Raw genomic sequence first — 18,944 nt, 5'->3', positions numbered from 1 at the left:
TAAAGGTGGCGCAATCATGTTAAGTGTAGTTTTGAGTGTTGTTTAAACTATCCACAAGACTGTCGACTGATTGGGCATTTTCTAAACATGAAGCTTAGATATCAGGCGGTCTTGCTTCAAGTTCAGTTGTAGTTGAGGAGTTGATGCATCGCTGCAGTGATAAATAAGGTTGTTGTTCCATTAAACACAGCAGCGAAACTGTAAACCTAATAAGTGAGTGATCAGAAAGAGGCATGATGTCAGTATTCGTGACAGCAATACCACGTGCGAGAACCAAATCTAGGGTATTTCCACTAATGTGCATTGAATTCTGAATGCATTGCTGAAATCCTAATACATCCATAATTTTCACATCAGTGATTTGCAGAGGGGAACAGAAGGCCTATTTATATTAATGTTGACATCTCCAATAAGCAGAATATTATCTGTACTAGTTGACAAGTTAGAGATGAATTCATCAAATTCATCATTGTGGGCAGAGCAGAGAATCAGATGCTCAAACAAGTTATATTTGTGACCTCCAACAGCTAATAAGATAAACCTAGATTTCTAAATAAGAGCAACACCCCCGCCTTGCTTCGCATCACGAGGGATGTGACTAAATGTATATGCTGGTGGGCAGGCCTCATTTAAGGGGAGGACAACAGTAGGTTTAAACCAGGTTTCACATAAGCTAATCATGTCTAAGTGATGATCCATAATTAGATATTAATCAACAGTGATTTTGAGGACAGGGATCTTATGTTAATGAGACCAGGCTAAGGACCTCAGTGGGGTTGACAGTTGGACTGTTTTGATTTAGGGGTGGTAGCATATATAAGATGCCTTGAAGTATGTTTAGGTTTGAGACATTCCACATGGGTTGTAGGTAGTAGTAGCAGACATGAAATATTTGATATTGCTGGAACAGCCATGGGTCATCCTCGATTTCAACGTCATCCAATGTCGTAATGGGTATTAAGTTTGCAAAGCATATCCCTCTATGATTTTTATGGACACATCTATGGAAACAGGCCACAGTCTCAACTTGATGAATTTCACTCCCTGCCACATAAACTGCACTATCACCATAGTGGATTTTCTGCACTAATTTCTCAGATAAGCTAATGGATTCCACAACCACATTTGTCATAAGCCTTGCAGGGTCTCTAATCACCTGCTCCGTGGCCTGCTGTATATTCATAATTTTTATATCTTGCTCTATGTAACACTTGCTTTGACAATGTAAATGTATGTTTCCCATGTCAGTATAAAGTCTTCTTTTCTTCCCATCAATCAAGATTTGATTTGATATCTCCCCCCCCCCCCCCCCCCCCCCCCCCCCCCCCCCCCACACACACACACACACACACACACAGGGGCACCCCAAAAATTGCGTACATTTACCAGTTTGAGGAAACTTCATCTGGGGATACAAAATTACCTCCTATAAAATCAACAATAATGATAATAACGTTAAAGCAAACAGCTCTGGTATCGGAATAGTATCTGTATCGGCAGATTGCCAAATTTGGGTATCTGGATCAGATCAGAAGTTGAAAAAATGTGCTTCCCTAGTTTGAGCTCTGACATGCTCTGTCAACTGTGGGACCTTATATGTAGACAGGTGTGAGCTTCATGACAAAGGCTGTGAATACTTACGTGCATGTGATTTTAGTTTTAGTTTTAGTTTTTTTAGTTGCTTTTATTTATTTTTAATCTGGGGTAGTGTGTGTAGAATTTTGAAGAAAAAAATTAATTTCATCCATTTTGGAATAAGGCTGTAACATGATGATGAAGAAAAAGTGCACTGCTGTGAATACTTTCCAGATGCACCGTATGACATGAAATACAATGAAATATGAAATTTGTATAATTTAACTTAAATTGTCTCAAGTAGTAGCACTTACAATAGATTAAAAATAATGCAAACCCCCCCACCCCCCCACCCCCATTCTGCTTCGCATAGACCCATTGATATCTGAGAAGGACCCATCATATGTAGAAAATGGCTCACTAGCCCACACCTCCGTTTCAAAATAAAAATCACTGATTTGGGATTTGTTTTTCACAGGTGAATTCAAATGTTAAATATTTTTCAGAATTGAAAGATCATTGTTCTAAGAAAGGATGTACTTGCATTTTTATGTAATATTATATCAGTGACATAAAGTGTTTTCAAAACAACACTGATATGGGCTGTTTTATATTCAGGGTACATGGATTTTAAAGATAAAGTTTGGTTTAATGACAAGGTGGAAATGACCAACAAAGTTTAGTTTGCCATACATGGATAATTTCTGCTGGTCTGTCTTCAGCAATGGTCATTTGCTTTGATTTCCCCATTTGTTTACCAGCAGAACTTTAATTATACCAATTTTTACTAAAACGTGTCAAACGTGTCATTTCTATGATGTCTAATTGTGTACACTGCAGCACACTTGAGTAGTTCTTGAACTTAGCAGCAGTATGTACTGAATTGATTTAGAATCAAGAATCGATTTTATTTTTAATCGAGTCCTGACCCCGTTAATCTAAATCGAATTGTGATATATTGAAAGATTCACACACCTAGTTTCAAGTCCCGTATCCACATCGCAGCTCTCCTGTTGAGAATGTGAATCCATCCGTCATTGCTTTCTCTCCAATACGTGACTTAGTGGTTAGCACTGTTGCCTCACAGCGAGAAGGTTGTGGGTTCAATTCCCGTGGCCTTTCTGTGTGGAGTTTGCATGTTCTCCCCGTGTTTGTGTGGGTTTCCTCCGGGTGCTCCAGTTTCCTCCCACATCCAAAGACATGCGGGTTAGGTGGATTGGACTCTTTAAAATTGTCCGTAGGTGTGTGTGTGTGGGTGTGTCTGTGTTTGTTTGTCTATTTGTGGCCCTGCGACAGACTGGCGTCCTGTCCTGGGTGTACCCCGCCTCACGCTCTATGACTGCTGGGATAGGCTCCAGCCCCATGCAACCCTTAATTGGACTAAGCGGTAGAAGATGAATGAATGAATGAACTTCTCCAAAATCAGATAAATTTGCGCAATTTTCTTCATGAGGTTAACTGGCTCCCAGTTTTCCACTGCAGGGAACGCCCCTTACAGTGTGAAAACAGTTTTTGGTTTTTTTTTCTGCTTTTGAACTGTTATATTCCTGAAATTATCATGAACAAACTCTTACAAAATACTTTGCAAAATAAAGCACATTAGTCGGGCACTGTTAAGCGAATTGCATTAATGCTAGGTAGGGAGAATTCTGGAATGTGGCAAATGGTGATGTGTCTTTAATTTGTGTCTGTTTACAAGTTATTTTTGGGGGGGTTAATTTAATATTCTATACAATTGTATATTCATGGTGTGAAAAGTGTCAGATACAGCTCAGCTCTCTGCTGCTCACAATTTAAAGATATTGTTTGCAGGTTTTGAACACAGCTGCAGCAACTCAAACATGTTACTTTTGTTACTTTATTATTGTGAGAAAGGGTCTGTTTTATTTATTAATTTTTTATAACCCACTTTGTCACAAAGATCTATAGCTTTTAAGGCACCAGACTGACTAAATGGTCAAATTTTATGATCATTTGCGTGTGGGAGACTGTCTGGGAGTGATTAGCCAACTCTAGGTTTGTTTCAGAAGATGTCACCTGACATATAAAAAGTGTGCAGATTTTACCTACGGTGCATTCAGAAAGTATTCACAGCCCTTCACTTTTTCCACATTTTGTTATGCATGCACACATACATCTTCAACCACTTACCCGGGATCGGGTCACAGAGGCAACAGCTCCAACAGGGGACCCCAAACGTCCCTTTCCTGAGCCAGATTAACCAACTCTGACTGGTGGATCACAAGGTGCTCTTTCGGTCATGAACCAACCTTTATGACCTTAGGTGAGAGTAGGAATGAAGCTTGGCCAGTAGATTGAAACCTTTGCCCTTTGTCTCAGCTCCTCATTTGTCACAACAGTATGGTAGAGTGAATCCATACTGTCCCTGCTGCACTGATTCTCCAGCCAATCTCTTGCTCCATTGTCCCCTCACACATGAACAAGATCTTGAGGTACTTGAACTCCTTCACTTAGGGCAAGATCTCATTCCCTACCCAGAGGAGGCAATCCATCTGTTTCCTGCTGAGAACCATGGCCTCAGATTTAGAGGTGCTGATTTGGCTGCGAACAGACCCAGTGAGTGTTGGAGCTCACAAGCTGATGAAGCCAACAGGACCACATCATCTGCAAAAAGCAGTGATGAGACCCTGAGCCCACCAAACTAAAGACCCTCCTGCCCCAGACTACACCTCGATATCCTCTCCATGAATGTCACAAACAGGCTCAGTGACAAGGCATAGCCCTGGCCGAGGCAAACCCCCACCATAAATGAGTCAGACTTACTGCTGGGGGCCTGAACACATCTCTCACTTTCCGAGTACAGAGATTGGATGGCCCTGAGAAGGGACCCCCTCACTCCATACTCCTGCAGCACCTCCCACAGTATCTCCCGTGGTACCTGATCATACACCTTCTCCGTGTCCACAAAACAAATGTAGACTGGATGGGCATACTCCCAGGCCCCCTACAGGATCCTTGGGAAAGTGAAGAGTTGTTTGTTTCACAACCAGGACGGAACTCACTTTGTTTCTCTTCAATCTGAGGTTCAACTATCAGCCGAACCCTCCTTTCCAGCACCCTGGAGGAGACTTTACCAGGGAGGCTGAGTAGTGTGATGCCCCTGTAATTGGCACATGCTCTCTAGCCCTCTTTTTTAAAAGATGGGGACCACCACCCCAGTTTTCCACTCCTTTAGCACTGGCCCAGACCTCAATGCAATGTTGAAGAGACATTTCATCCAAGACAGTCCCTCCACACCCAGGGCCTTCAGCATTTCTGTGCAGATCTCATCAACCCCCGGGGCTTTGGTACTGCAGATTTGTTTGACTACCACAGCCACTTCAACCAGAGAAACTGATGATCCTCCATCACTTTCCAGCTCTGCTTCTACTACAGAGGGCACTCCAGCCTGATGCAGCAGTTCCTCAAAGTGCTCCTTCCAGTGCCCGATTACCTTCTCTGTTAAGGTTAACAGAGTCCCATCCTTACTATATACAGCGTGGGTGTTTCCCTGTTTTCTTCTTTTGAGGTGCCTCACGGCCCTCCAGAAGTACTTCAGTGCAGACCGAAAGTCCTTCTCCATGGTTGCGCCGAACTCCTCCCACACCCGCTGCTTGGTAAGCCGAAACTGATAGTGTGGGTGAAATGGAAACATCTGGAGGAGCCCTGAGCTTTTCTGCCATCCTTGTGGAGGTAGAATGAGCAATGTTCAAAGCTTTCATTGCTGAAGCTGCAGTGGGGAGCTGTGTCCTGAAGGTCTTAGGTGCCTCAAGGGGCGGCAACCCTCAAATACCGTGCTGGACACCAGTGGTCAGGGAAGCCGTCCAACTAAATCGAATCAAAATCAAATCAATTTTATTTATATAGCGTCAAATCACAACAAACAGTTGCCCCAAGGCGCTTTATATTGTAAGGCAAAGCCATACAATAATTACGGAAAAACCCCAACGGTCAAAACGACCCCCTATGAGCAAGCACTTGGCGACAGTGGGAAGGAAAAACTCCCTTTTAACAGGAAGAAACCTCCAGCAGAACCAGGCTCAGGGAGGGGCAGTCTTCTGCTGGGACTGGTTGGGGCTGAGGGAGAGAGCCAGGAAAAAGACATGCTGTGGAAGAGAGCAGAGATCAATCACTAATGATTAAATGCAGAGTGGTGCATACAGAGCAAAAAGAGAAAGAAACACTCAGTGCATCATGGGAACCCCCCAGCAGTCTACGTCTATAGCAGCATAACTAAGGGATGGTTCAGGGTCACCTGATCCAGCCCTAACTATAAGATTTAGCAAAAAGGAAAGTTTTAAGCCTAATCTTAAAAGTAGAGAGGGTGTCTGTCTCCCTGATCCGAATTGGGAGCTGGTTCCAGAGGAGAGGAGCCTGAAAGCTGAAGGCTCTGCCTCCCATTCTACTCTTACAAACCCTAGGAACTACAAGTAAGCCTGCAGTCTGAGAGCAAAGCACTCTATTGGGGTGATATGGTACTATGAGGTCCCTAAGATAAGATGGGACCTGATTATTCAAAACCTTATAAGTAAGAAGAAGAATTTTAAATTCTGTTCTGGAATTAACAGGAAGCCAATGAAGAGAGGCCACTATGGGTGAAATATGCTCTCTTCTTCTAGTCCCTGTCAGTACTCTAGCTGCAGCATTTTGAATTAACTGAAGGCTTTTCAGGGAACTTTTAGGACAACCTGATAATAATGAATTACAATAGTCCAGCCTAGAGGAAATAAATGCATGAATTAGTTTTTCAGCATCACTCTGAGACAAGACCTTTCTAATTTTAGCGATATTGCGCAAATGCAAAAAGCAGTCCTACATATTTGTTTAATATGCGCATTGAATGACATATCCTGATCAAAAATGACTCCAAGATTTCTCACAGTATTACTAGAGGTCAGGGTAATGCCATCCAGAGTAAGGATCTGGTTAGACACCATGTTTCTAAGATTTGTGAATCGGGATCGTGATCATATCCTTAAACCTAGTTACAGCGCTTTCTGAAAGATGTCTACTGTAATGAAACTTATTCCCCACTGCTGGATAGTCCATCAGAGTAAATGTAAATGTTAAGAAATGATCAGACAGAAGGGGGTTTTCAGGGAATACTGTTAAGTCTTCAATTTCCATACCATAAGTCAGAACAAGATCTAAGGTATGATTAAAGTGCTGGGTGGAGTCATTTACATTTTGAGCAAAGCCAATCGAGTCTGACAATAGATTAAATGCAGTGTTGAGGCTGTCATTCTCAGCATCTATGTGGATGTTAAAATCGCCCACTATAATTATCTTATCTGAGCTAAGCACTAAGTCAGACAAAAGGTCTGAAAATTCACAGAGAAACTCACAGTAATGACCAAGTGGACGATAGATAACAACAAATAAAACTGTTTTTTGGGACTTCCAATTTGGATGGACAAGAGTAAGAGACAAGCTTTCAAATGAATTAAAGCTCTGTCTGGGTTTTTGATTAATTAATAAGCTGGAGTGGAAGATTGCTGCTAATCCTCCGCCTCAGCCCGTGCTACGAGCGTTCTGGCAGTTAGTGTGACTCGTGGGTGTTGACTCATTTAAACTGACATATTCATCCTGCTGTAACCAGGTTTCTGTAAGGCAGAATAAATCAATATATTGATCAATTATTATATCATTTACTAACAGGGACTTAGAAGAGAGAGATCTAATGTTTAATAGACTACATTTAACTGTTTTAGTCTGTGGTGCAGTTGAAGGTGCTATATTATTTTTTCTTTTTGAATTTTTATGCTTAAATAGATTTTTGCTGGTTATTGGTGGTCTGGGAGCAGGCACCATCTCTACGGGGATGGGGTAATGAGGGGATGGCAGGGGGAGAGAAGCTGCAGAGAGGTGTGTAAGACTACAACTCTGCTTCCTAGTCCCAACCCTGGATAGTCACGGTTTGGAGGGTTTAATAAAATTGGCCAGATTTCTAGAAATGAGAGTTGCTCCATCCAAAGTGGGATGGATGCCGTCTCTCCTAACAAGACCAGGTTTTCCCCAGAAGCTTTGCCAATTATCTATGAAGCCCACCTCATTTTTGGACACCACTCAGACAGCCAGCAATTCAGGGAGAACATGCGGCTAAACATGTCACTCCCGGTCCAATTGGGGAGGGGCCCAGAGAAAACTACAGAGTCCGACATTGTTTTTGCAAAGTTACACACCGATTCAATATTAATTTTAGTGACCTCCGATTGGCATAACCGGGTGTCATTACTGCCGACTTGAATTACAATCTTACCAAATTTACGCTTAGCCTTAGCCAGCATTTTCAAATTTCCTTCAATGTCGCCTGCTCTGGCCCCCGGAAGACATTTGACTATGGTTGCTGGTGTCGCTAACTTCACATTTCTCAAAACAGAGTCGCCAATAACCAGAGTTTGTTCCTCGGCGGGTGTGTTGCCGAGTGGGGAAAACGGTTAGAGATGTGAATGGGTTGGCGGTGTACATGGGGCTTCTGTTTAGGACTACGCTTCCTCCTGACAGTCACCCAGTCGGCCTGCTTTCCCGGCTGCTCGGGATCTGCCGGAGGGGAACTGATGGCGGCTAAGCTACCTTGGTCCGCACCGACTACAGGGGCCTGGCTAGCTGTAGGATTTTCCAAGGTGCGGAGCCGAGTCTCCAGTTCGCCCAGTCTGGCCTCCAAAGCTACGAATAAGCTACACTTATTACAAGTACCATTACTGCTAAAGGAGGCTGAGGAATAACTAAACATTTCACACCCAGAGCAGAAAAGTGCGGGAGAGACAGGGGAAGCCACCATGCTAAACCGGCTAAGAGCTAGTAGCTGCGCTAAGCTAGCGGATTCCTAAAAACACGCAGTGAATAATGTGTAAATAATTTAGAGGTGATTCAGCAGAGGGAGTGCTTTAGTTAAGGCACGTGAAGATTACACTGTGAAACAAATCGTTATCTAGTTAACTAGATCAATCTAACTATGCAGATTAAACAGCTAACAGATACAGCAAAACACCGCTGTGCTCCGGAAGAGGAAGTGATACAATACCGCAGTGAGAGCCAACCAACTAAAATGGAAGTCCTTCTGGGATATGTTATATCTCGCCCATGGGTGGCAGGGTTCCCCCTGCAGGTGGTGATCCCATAGGGTGTAGATGAAAAGTCCACGTAGCGTTTTCAGGCTGTTCCCGATCGGGCTCAGTGGTAAGCCTGGCTCCAGACGGGGGCCTTGGGCTTCCTCCGGACCAGGTCATGTTTCCTTTTCCTCAATTTTCCATGGAATCATTGTTACATCTTTACAAAAAGTAAAGCGGAGGTGACAGTCTAGTGGTTAAGGTGTTGGGCTTGAGACCAGAAGATCCTCGGTTCAAATCCCCGCCTGACTGGAAAATCACTAAGGGCCCTTGGGCAAGGTCTTTAATCCCCTATTGCTCCCGGTGTGTAGTGAGCGCCTTGTATGGCAGCACCCTGACATCAGGATGAATGTGAGGCATTATTGTAAGGGGCTTTGAGCGTCTGATGCAGATGGAAAAGCGCTAAATAAATGCAGTCCATTTACCATTTTAAATCCCTTCGGCTGCTCCTTTGTATGCACTCAGTGTCGCCACAGCAAATCAGAGGTGGATGTGCATGTCCAAATGGGACAAGTTTTATACCGGATGCCCTTCCTGACACAACTCCATATTACATGGAGAAATGTGGCAAGGATTTAAAACGGGAACCTTCCGCACTGAAAGAAAGTGCGCTAATCACTTGGCCCCCTATTTGAATACAAAGATCTTCTGGTTGATTAAAATTCTGTAGGGGTGATACGAAGGCACTTCTTTTAAAAAAGCAGTGTTCAGGCCCGTGCATCTCGAGTGGAGGCAGAACAGAGAAAGATGAGCCTACATGGTGCCAGTGGGAGCTGTGACCGCTCACGTGACCGGCGCCGCTCCAGCGATCGCTCCAGAGACTCGTCACATGAGAGAGAAGCCCAACTCACCCCCTGTATTCGCAACATCACCTCACCCACCCGCCAGCACAACAGTGGTGAGTATTCATGCCAAAAAAATACTGTAGACTTTTTTTTTTTGTGCTCTTAAACGCAAGTACAGGTGAGTCTTGTTAACTCACGTGAGTTGTGGTCCACAAAATCGGACCGTGAGTCAATTAAGTTGACCAGAAAACTTAAAATCAGCTTATCTTGCCGTATTATAATAGTTTTGATCTTTTGAAGTGTGATGCCATCCTGGATGGTGATGAGTTCTTCATCTGGAGTAGGTTTGCAATCTTTTTTTTTTTTTTTTTTTTTTTTTTTTCATCCTCCGGCTGCAGGTCAGCGATGAGGGCGTTGTCGGTGCGGAAGATTCCTGCCTATTCAAAGTTTTTGGATGTGGCAGGCGCATGTATAAATTACACTCCAATCTGAACCGGCAGTAAGGATCTAAAGAGTCGCATCCATCAACTTCCACCCTCATTGCTGATGTGCAGCAGCCGGAGGAGGAAGAAGAAATCATTGTCCACACTGACGAAAATGGTCACATCAAAATTGACTTTTATAGTTAGTCTAAATTTTCAGGGTCCACAACTTGACCACAAGGCAAGCCGAGTTAACAGGGCTCACCTGTATTAGGTCCATAAATACAGTCAAAGGTTCCTCAGTTAACCCTGATTTATGCCAGTTATTCTTTCAGAAACTTAAAATGAATTGTCAATTTCTTGAAACTGTTGATCCACTGGAATTCTGACATTGTGTTAAAAATAATTGCAGTGTGTTTTAAAAAAAAAAAAGTAAAGCTCAAAATCCTTATATTGGCTTTTATTTACATACACATAGATGCATTGGGAACATTGCACATTCTATTCCAAATCAAAAATGAAGAAAAATGAATGCAATTTATTACTTTACAGAAAGTAGACAATAAAAGGAATATTAGGCTGTTCACAAAATAGCAATGTCTGCATTTTCTTTCTAAGGGGGGAAAATACAAGTGGCCCTTATTTAATCCTCCTGGATCTAAGGCCTTTTTTTGGCCATTTCTCTCGTCTGGACTTTTTTTTATTATTATTATGCTGTTATAACAACACCTTATGAGCAACAATCAAGTATTATATACCCTTTTTTCAGGACAAGCTGAATTTTCATAATGTACACATTTTGTTCTATTTGCATGAAGGTAGAAAAACTTATAGAACAAGAAATGCAAAGGAAAAATTTAGGCGGAAAATAAATCTTACAAAGTTTTATTGGAAAAACACACTAAACACCAATGAATAAGCAAAGTCACAGCTGAAATATGATCTTGGAGGTCTACTTGACCAATATGCAAAATTTTGAATTTCTGGAATAAGTAAAAACTTTTTTTTTTCTCAATACATAAAAAGTCACTCATCCTGACAGATTAGGTGTGGTGTTACTCAAAAAAACAGCTCCTGTCAGCCACCAGGCACAGAGGGACATCATATAGAAAACACTTCCATGGTGTGGACTGCTGCTTGTTCAGTTTGTCCAAACACAGGACACACTTCCTTCTCCCATAAGAGGCACGCTTCCTGACGTCCTCCTGTGGCTCATCACTAAAACAAAAGAGAAATAAGTTACTTTGTGTATCTTGTAATACTTCTCATTATGCTATTATTATAACAATGTAGCATTTACACTGGAATCTCAAGGGCCTGTCAGTGGCGTATTCGTAGAGCTGCTCATTACAGTGTATCGTCTACACTGTAATGAGCAGCTCTACGCCCACTTCACGAGGAGTTTTTTCTCAATACGCAGCAGTATGTTGAGGGCTACACGCGTAGGATGGAAGAAATTAAACATGTTTAATTTTCTTTGGCGTACAGCACAGCATGGAGACTTCACGCAAGTACACGCAGCGCCGTGCTACTGTCCGCTATTGTGAGCCCGCCCACGCTTCAACACGGTACTGTACGCCATTTCACATCTCCCTGTTGTTCTTCTGGAGCTATAAATACTGCAAGATCGTTGCTTCACTTTATCATACAGTACTCATTATATGAGGACTGTTTCACTGTGTCGCATCGTTTCATAAAAGCACTCTCTCACGCGCTCTCTCTCTCTCTCTCTCTCTGTGACAGAGAGAGAGAGAGAGAGCGGTTTTATTTTGAGGTGTCTGAGTCTCCTTAAAATAAAACCGCTCTCTCTCCTCTATCAGACTTCTTAAATAAAATCTCTCTCTCTCTCTCTCTCTCTCTCTCTTTGTGTGTGTGTGTGTCTAATCAGAGCTGTGACTCTTTAAAATAAATGCGCACTCGCTGCATAAAAAAAAAAATAATAATGTTAAATGACTGTTTTTGAGCCGTACCACACCATGCAGTACAGAACACAGCGCACTTCCACAGAGGCAGAAAATAGCACTGAAACTGGTGCTGCATGGCACACGCGACTGTGTGCACATTAAAACGCGAACACACGCAGCTGCAAGTATGAACGAACACTGTTAAAGGCTGAGTACGCGCGTATTTCGGGCGTATTTAAATGAAACACAACGCTGCAATGAGCAGCTCTACGAATACGCCACTGTGACAGGCCCTTCACAAAGACAAGTCAGCAAACGTAATGACTTCATCCCCTAGGGTCCACACCTAAGTACCCCCATCCCCCAGGCCAAAGGTGTGAAAAAGTGTGACAGACAGGAACAAAGGAGGTGATGGTCTAGTGGTTAAGGTGTTGGGCTTGAGACCAGAAGATCCTGGGTTCAAATCCCCGCCTGACTGGAAAATCACTAAGGGCCCTTGGGCAAGGTCTTTAATCCCCTATTGCTCCCGGTGTGTAGTGAGCGCTTTGTATGGCAGCACCCTGACATCAGGGTGAATGTGAGGCATAATTGTAAAGCGCTTTGAGCGTCTGATGCAGATGGAAAAGCGCTATATAAATGCAGTCCATTTACTATTTACCAAGGAGCTCCAAGTAAACTCCCAAAGTAAAATTACAATCTTAGCTTTTACAGTCAGTACACATACATTACAGTATATGTGTGCATACTAGTGTAGAATCACTAAAATGTGAGTTTCACATAGTCTGTTCACATAACAAATGCATAGACACACATGTTCATATTGTTTACACTGCTTGAGCAAAGGAAAACTGCATATTCTCCAATAGAAAAAAAACATACACTCAAAACAACATAATGCACTGCTGTTTATCACAATTTACTATAGATATAGTAGTTTTACTGCACTTCTTATTACCTGCAATAATTTGGATACTCACTCCTCAACTGGATCCAACCGCACGAGATAGGCCAGCTCCTCGTCGGTGTAAAAACTCCTCACCGGATGAGCCTGGCTCAACATCGCTGTCGTCAAAAATCTGCTGCAAAGCTTCCTGGATGGTGAAAGTTTTCTTTGCCATTCTTGCTTCTTCCCAGAAAAAGTATATCAGATGGTTGTGCGCAGGTCTGTGCGTAAAGGCACTGGGGCGCATGGAGACTCTTCCTTATTTTATCAAGCAACTGAGTCCAGAGCCATTTCTGGTTTGTGATGTCATTTCCGTCACCATATTGTTTGTGCCGTTCTGTAGTGTATCTATTGTTTGTGCAGTGCACATGCATAATTGCGCACGATATACTTTGATATAGGCTCGTTATTTTCATGATTTGATTGCATTTATAGCCGTAAAAAGTGTCATCCGAGTGACTACAAGCGTACAGAGTCGAAGTAGATCATTCTCTTGTTCACAAACAACCTTTGTCATGAGTATTTGCGCTCTGATTGGAGAACCACGCGTCACATGCGTAAGGCGCACGCTGCCATTGGACAGGTATTTTTAGAACTTTAGAAACAGGTTAGGGAGGGCCAAACTGGAAACTAGAGACTTGCACTGAAAGCTTAATATCTCAACTTTATTCTGCAAAACAAAATATGTTGATAGATTCCACGGATCAAAAAATACACATGAAAATGTAAAGCAAACTCTCTGAGGTTATATACAACCTCGTCGACCCCCGGGGGCTAAGGGGGCGAAGGCAGAAAATGTATATGCTGGTTGTAATGCATTTCTCTGAAAATCTGAGTAAAATGGGAACATTGTGTAGAACAGCGTACTTTGATTAAATACTTGATTGGAGAGAGAAAAACATAAAGAATTCTAAAAAAAAATTATCTCAAAGAATTTAAAATGGCAACCAAAACCAAAATGGCATGGAAGGAAATGGAAAGCTGCCATTTGAATGGATTGGAAAAATAGGCAGACTGGCAAAGACTCAGCCAGTGATCAACTGCTGGGTGATCAAAGATCTAAAGTTACGTGTGAGTACTGTAACAATTAGATGCCTGTGTGAAGCCAAGCTATGGGAAAGAAGCCCCACGTAGTCCCATTAATGGGGGGAAAAAAAAAGACATTTGCTGGAGAGGTTACAATTTCCCAAACACATTGACTGATTTAAAGACAAATAGCGCAGCATTTTGTGGATTGATGAAAGCAAGATTGTTCTTTTTGGGTTAAGGGGCTGCAGACAGTTTGTCAGACGATGCCCCTAAAACTGAATTCAAGCCACAGTACACCATGAAGACAGTGAAGCATGGTGGAGGAAACATCATGATACGAGGATGTCTCATACTATGGTATTGGACCTATTTATCGCATACCAGGAATCATTGATTAGTTTGAATATATCAGAATACTTGAAGAGGACATGTTGTTTTATGCAGAAGAGGAAATGCCCTTGAAATGGGTGTTTCATCAAGACAAAGACCCCCAAACACATCAGCAAGTGAGCAGCATCTTGGATCCAGATCAACAAGATTGTTATGGAGCCCAATCCTGGGACCTTAATCCAGTACAAAACTTGTGGGCTGACATCAAAAATGCTGTTTCTGGGTCAAAACTAAGAAAAGCAGAGGAATTGTGGAATGTTGTTGAATCGTCTTGAGCTGGAAAACATTTTCACAGATGCCAGAAGTTGCTTGACTCCATGCAATGCAGATGTGAAGCAGTTCTGAGAAACAGTGGTTGTACAACTAAATATTAGTTCAGTGATTCACAGGAAAGCAGAATTGAGTGAGTCCATATTTTTTCCCTCTGCTTGATCTAAAAAAAGTAACCGTTACTGACTGCCACAATTTTTTTTTTCCTGATTTCTTATAGTGTTTCTTAAAGCCAGAAAGTTGCCATTTGAAATGACTTTAGTTTTGTGTCATGTCTGTGATCTGCTTTTTTTCTACAAAATTAAACATCTGAATGAACATCCTCCGAGGCCGGGGATTCCATAATTATTGCCAGGGGTTGTGTGTGTGTGTGTGTGTCTATGTGTATATATATATATATATATATATATATATATATATATATATATATATATATATATATATATATATATAGACACACACACACACACTGTGTACAGTAGTGTTCAGAATAATAGTAATGTTATGTGACTAAAAAGATTAATCCAGGTTTTGAGTATATTTCTTATTGTTACATGGGAAACAAGGTACCATTAGATTCTCACAAATCCAACAAGACCAAGCATTCATGACATACACACTCTTAAGGCTATGAAATTGGGCTATTAGTAAAAAAAAAAAAAGTAGAAAGGGGGTGTTCACAATAATAGTAGCATCTGCTGTTGACGCTACAAACTCAGAACTATTATGTTCAAACTGCTTTTTTAGCAATCATGTGAATCACTAAACTAGTATTTAGTTATATAACCACAGTTTTTCATGATTTATTCACATCTGCGAGGCATGGAATCAACCAACTTGTGGCACCTTTCAGCTGTTATTCCACTCCAAGATTCTTTAACAACATTGCACAATTCATTCACATTTCTTGGTTTTGCTTCAGAAACGGCTTTTTGATGTCATCCCACAAGTTCTCAATTGGATTTAAGTCCGGGGATTGGGCAGGCCACTCCAAAACATTAATTTTGTTTGTTTGGAACCAAGATTTTGCTCATTTACTAGTGTGCTTGGGGTCATTTTCTTGTTGAAACACCCATTTCAAGGGCATGTCCTCTTCAACATAAGGTAACATGACCTCTTCAAGTTGACATATCCAAACTGATCCATGATACCTGGTATGCGATATATAGGCCCAACACCATAGGAGAAACATGCCCATATTATGATGCTTGCACCACCATGCTTCACTGTCTTCACTGTGAACTGTGGATTGAATTCAGAGTTTGGGGGTCATCTCACAAACTGTCTGTGGCCCTTGGACCCAAAAAGAACAATTCTACTCTCATCAGTCCACAAAATATTCCTCCATTTCTCTTTAGGCCAGTTGATGTGTTCTTTGGCAAATTGTAACCTCTTCTGCACGTCTTTTATTTAACAGAGGGACTTTGTGGTGGATTCTTGCAAATAAATTAGCTTCACACAGGTGTCTTCTAACTGTCACAGCACTTACAGGTAACTCCAGACTGTCTTTGATGAACTCACTGAGTGAATGCCACACTACTATTATTGTGAACACCCCTTTTCTACTTTTGTTTTACTAATAGTCCAATTTCGTAGCCTTAAGAGTGTGCATATCATGAATGCTTGGTCTTGTTGGATTTGTGAGAATCTACTGAATCTACTGGTACCTTGTTTCCCATGTAACAATAAGAAATATACTCAAAACCTGGATTAATCTTTTTAGTCACATAACACTACTATTATTCTGAACACTATTGTATATATATCAGCAGACTTTGCTTTGCAGTCAGATTGAGACTGCAAAGCAAAGTCTGAGATCAACCATTGAGATTATGGTTGCTCTGTCATTTGTTTCCTCAAATGAAGGAGAAATCACACAAAAAAGGTCTCATGTGATTCTGTGTGTAGACCGCGATCGAGATGGTGGTCCATCTTCTCGACCCTGTAGTCCACGACCACAGAGGGTCTCACCCAGTGGCTCCAGCAGCAGTGGTGTTGTCAGCAGTCGTAACAGCAGCCTCTCCAGTACCGATGGCACCTTCAAAAGCTTGGGAGTTGGAGAAATGGTTTTTGTCTACGAGAATCCCAAGGAGGGTGGAGCTAGTTCTTCTGTTGGCAGTCGAAACATCAGGACCTCAGAGAGGGTTACTCTGATCGTTGACAACACACGCTTTGTCGTTGACCCTTCTATCTTCACTGCACAACCCAATACCATGTTGGGCAGGTAAAATTCACTGTCATCTTCATTTGTCATTACCCAGCTACAAAATTGTAAGGACCTGTGTTCGTATACCATTTTTTTTCTGTGTGCCAGACCCCCCCCATTTGCTCCTATATGTGCACAGGCCCTAAAGTGTTCTGCCCTTTGTTGATCAAGAACTAAATCAAAGTTGTCTTCTTTCAGAATGTTTGGCTCTGGAAGAGAGCACAATTTCACACGACCTAATGAGAAAGGAGAGTATGAGGTGGCTGAGGGCATCAGTTCAACTGTTTTCAGAGCGATTCTGGTCAGTTTTGCTCCAAACGTTTCTGTTTGTCCCATTTACTCTTTCTTCTATGTAGAGCCCAACTGATAGGGATTGTTGGGTGGACGATACGATAGTAATATGAGGGGGTAATAAAAATTTACAGTACCGATATACTTGGCAATGATTCATAACATTTTGTTGTAAAACCTTTTATGACAGAGAAATGTAATGGCGGCAGTTTAAACATGAACTTTATTATAAATAACTTAGTATAACCATCCCCCAACCAATGTATATCACCCTTTTGTCACACTACTTTCACAGTGATTGGAAGTTGCCATGTTACATTGCTCAGTGTTTGCATAAAATAGACTTTGCATCCGTTTTGGCCCCACATCACTGGTGGTTTAGCAGCCATTCAGCTCTATTGCTGTATAATGTCCACACTGATTAAAAAATAATGGGATGTGGTTGCTTTGCCTCTGTCTCTTGCAGGTAATGTGACCAAGGGGTGATTGGGGTCCAAGCCATGCTTGACAGCACTCTAAACTGTGCATTCAAACTATTAGCTGAAATGTGTGTGTGTGTGTGTGTGTGTGTTTGTGTTGTGTTTGTGTGTGTGTGTGTGTGTGTGTGTGTGTGTGTGTGTGTGTGTGTGTGTGTGTGTGTGTGTGTGTGTGTGTGTGTGTATAAAATAGTTTTATTGAAGTTTCATATTGGCAAAAATAATGCCATGACTGATATGTTGGTGAAAGGCTCATGTTAGCCAAACAGTATATTGAACAGGCTTTAATTCTGTGCAATCCACATACATCAACATAATGTTGGGGATATATTGGATTGATGCAATTTAATAGTGTTACCTTATTTTCAGTTCTGCTGAGATATGAATGGCAGAAAGTTATAACTGTAAAAATTTTTTACCAAGCTGCAGAATGTAATTTAAAAAATGGTAAAATATTGTGAACCTAACGGGGAGGAAGTGAAATTCGCTGACTAGTTGTATGAGAAGCCCCGGTTTTAACTGAAACTGAAATTTATGATGTGATACTGAAGTGACTGTTGATATTCAGTTACAGTTGAAATGTTTGTGTGTATTAATTAGATGTTAATGCATGATTTCAAATAACTGTATTCTTTGTCATTTGTAATGCACAGGATTACTACAAAACTGGGATAATTCGATGCCCTGATGGTATCTCTATACCCGAGTTGCGGGAGGCTTGTGACTATCTATGCATTTCGTTTGATTACAGCACCATCAAATGCAGAGACCTCAGTGAGTATTGTCTCTGCTACACTGTTGCTTGGGAGACTTGAATGATTTGAGGTGTGATCCTGACACACATTTTGCCAAAATATAATTCGTACAGCAACACTGCTTGCTTTCACGAGGCAAAAAGCAGCAAATCTTAGTGTGACTTCAACAGCAGCTCATTGTGCTGGTCTCAGGCCACGCAGTACATGTAAACAATGTCTGCTTCCTACAAGCAGCTCTGATGAAAACTGTGAGAACATAATTCTCTGTTTGAAAGCTCGTATGAAATAGACGTTTCGGACACTGACAAAACAAATAACTTTCCATCGTATTTGATGATCACACTGATATTAGGTATAAGCCCATTTAAAATGGGCAATGATGATGAATTGGCACGTGACGAATGGAAAGGTTTGTTTCGTTTTTAATTTTTTTTCAAATTTATTTAAAAAAACAACTACTAAGTATTCACACCCTTTGCTCTATACTTTGTTGATGCACCTTTGGGACCAATTACAGCCTCAAGTCTTCTTGAATATGATGCTACAAGCTTGGTGCACCTATCTCTGGCCAGTTTTGCTCATTCCTTTTTGCAGCACCTCTCAAGCTCCATCAGGTTGGATGGCGAGTGTTGGTGCACAGCTATTTTCAAAGTTGTCCTGAAGACACTCCTTTGATATCTTGGCTGTGTGCTTAGGGTCATTATCCTACTGAAAGATGAACAGTCGCCCCAGTCTGAGGTCAAGAGCGCTCTGGAGCAGGTTTTCATCCAGGATGTCTCTGTACATTGC

The 18,944-nt window shown here is 41.7% G+C and overlaps 1 protein-coding gene across 4 annotated transcripts in view; it reads left to right on the top strand.

The window, feature by feature from the left end:
- The window catches only part of btbd10b (BTB (POZ) domain containing 10b), a 49,015-nt gene that overhangs the window by 20,023 nt on the left and 10,048 nt on the right, over positions 1–18,944 (top strand). The window contains exons 2-6 of one of the 4 annotated variants that reach the window (XM_034190769.1): positions 244–248; positions 9,386–9,582; positions 16,336–16,651; positions 16,832–16,934; positions 18,054–18,174. In XM_034190769.1, coding sequence (XP_034046660.1) covers positions 9,432–9,582; positions 16,336–16,651; positions 16,832–16,934; positions 18,054–18,174 — 691 coding nt within the window. In that variant the 5' untranslated portion in view covers positions 244–248; positions 9,386–9,431. The remainder of the gene's footprint in view (positions 1–243; positions 249–9,385; positions 9,583–16,335; positions 16,652–16,831; positions 16,935–18,053; positions 18,175–18,944) is intronic. The other 3 variants (XM_034190751.1, XM_034190760.1, XM_034190743.1) reach the window with 3 other exon arrangements.

Source organism: Thalassophryne amazonica, chromosome 2, assembly GCF_902500255.1.
Source record: "Thalassophryne amazonica chromosome 2, fThaAma1.1, whole genome shotgun sequence".
In the NCBI taxonomy this organism is placed as follows: Eukaryota; Metazoa; Chordata; class Actinopteri; order Batrachoidiformes; family Batrachoididae; genus Thalassophryne; species Thalassophryne amazonica.
This window is presented reverse-complemented; position numbering and strand designations above follow the sequence as displayed.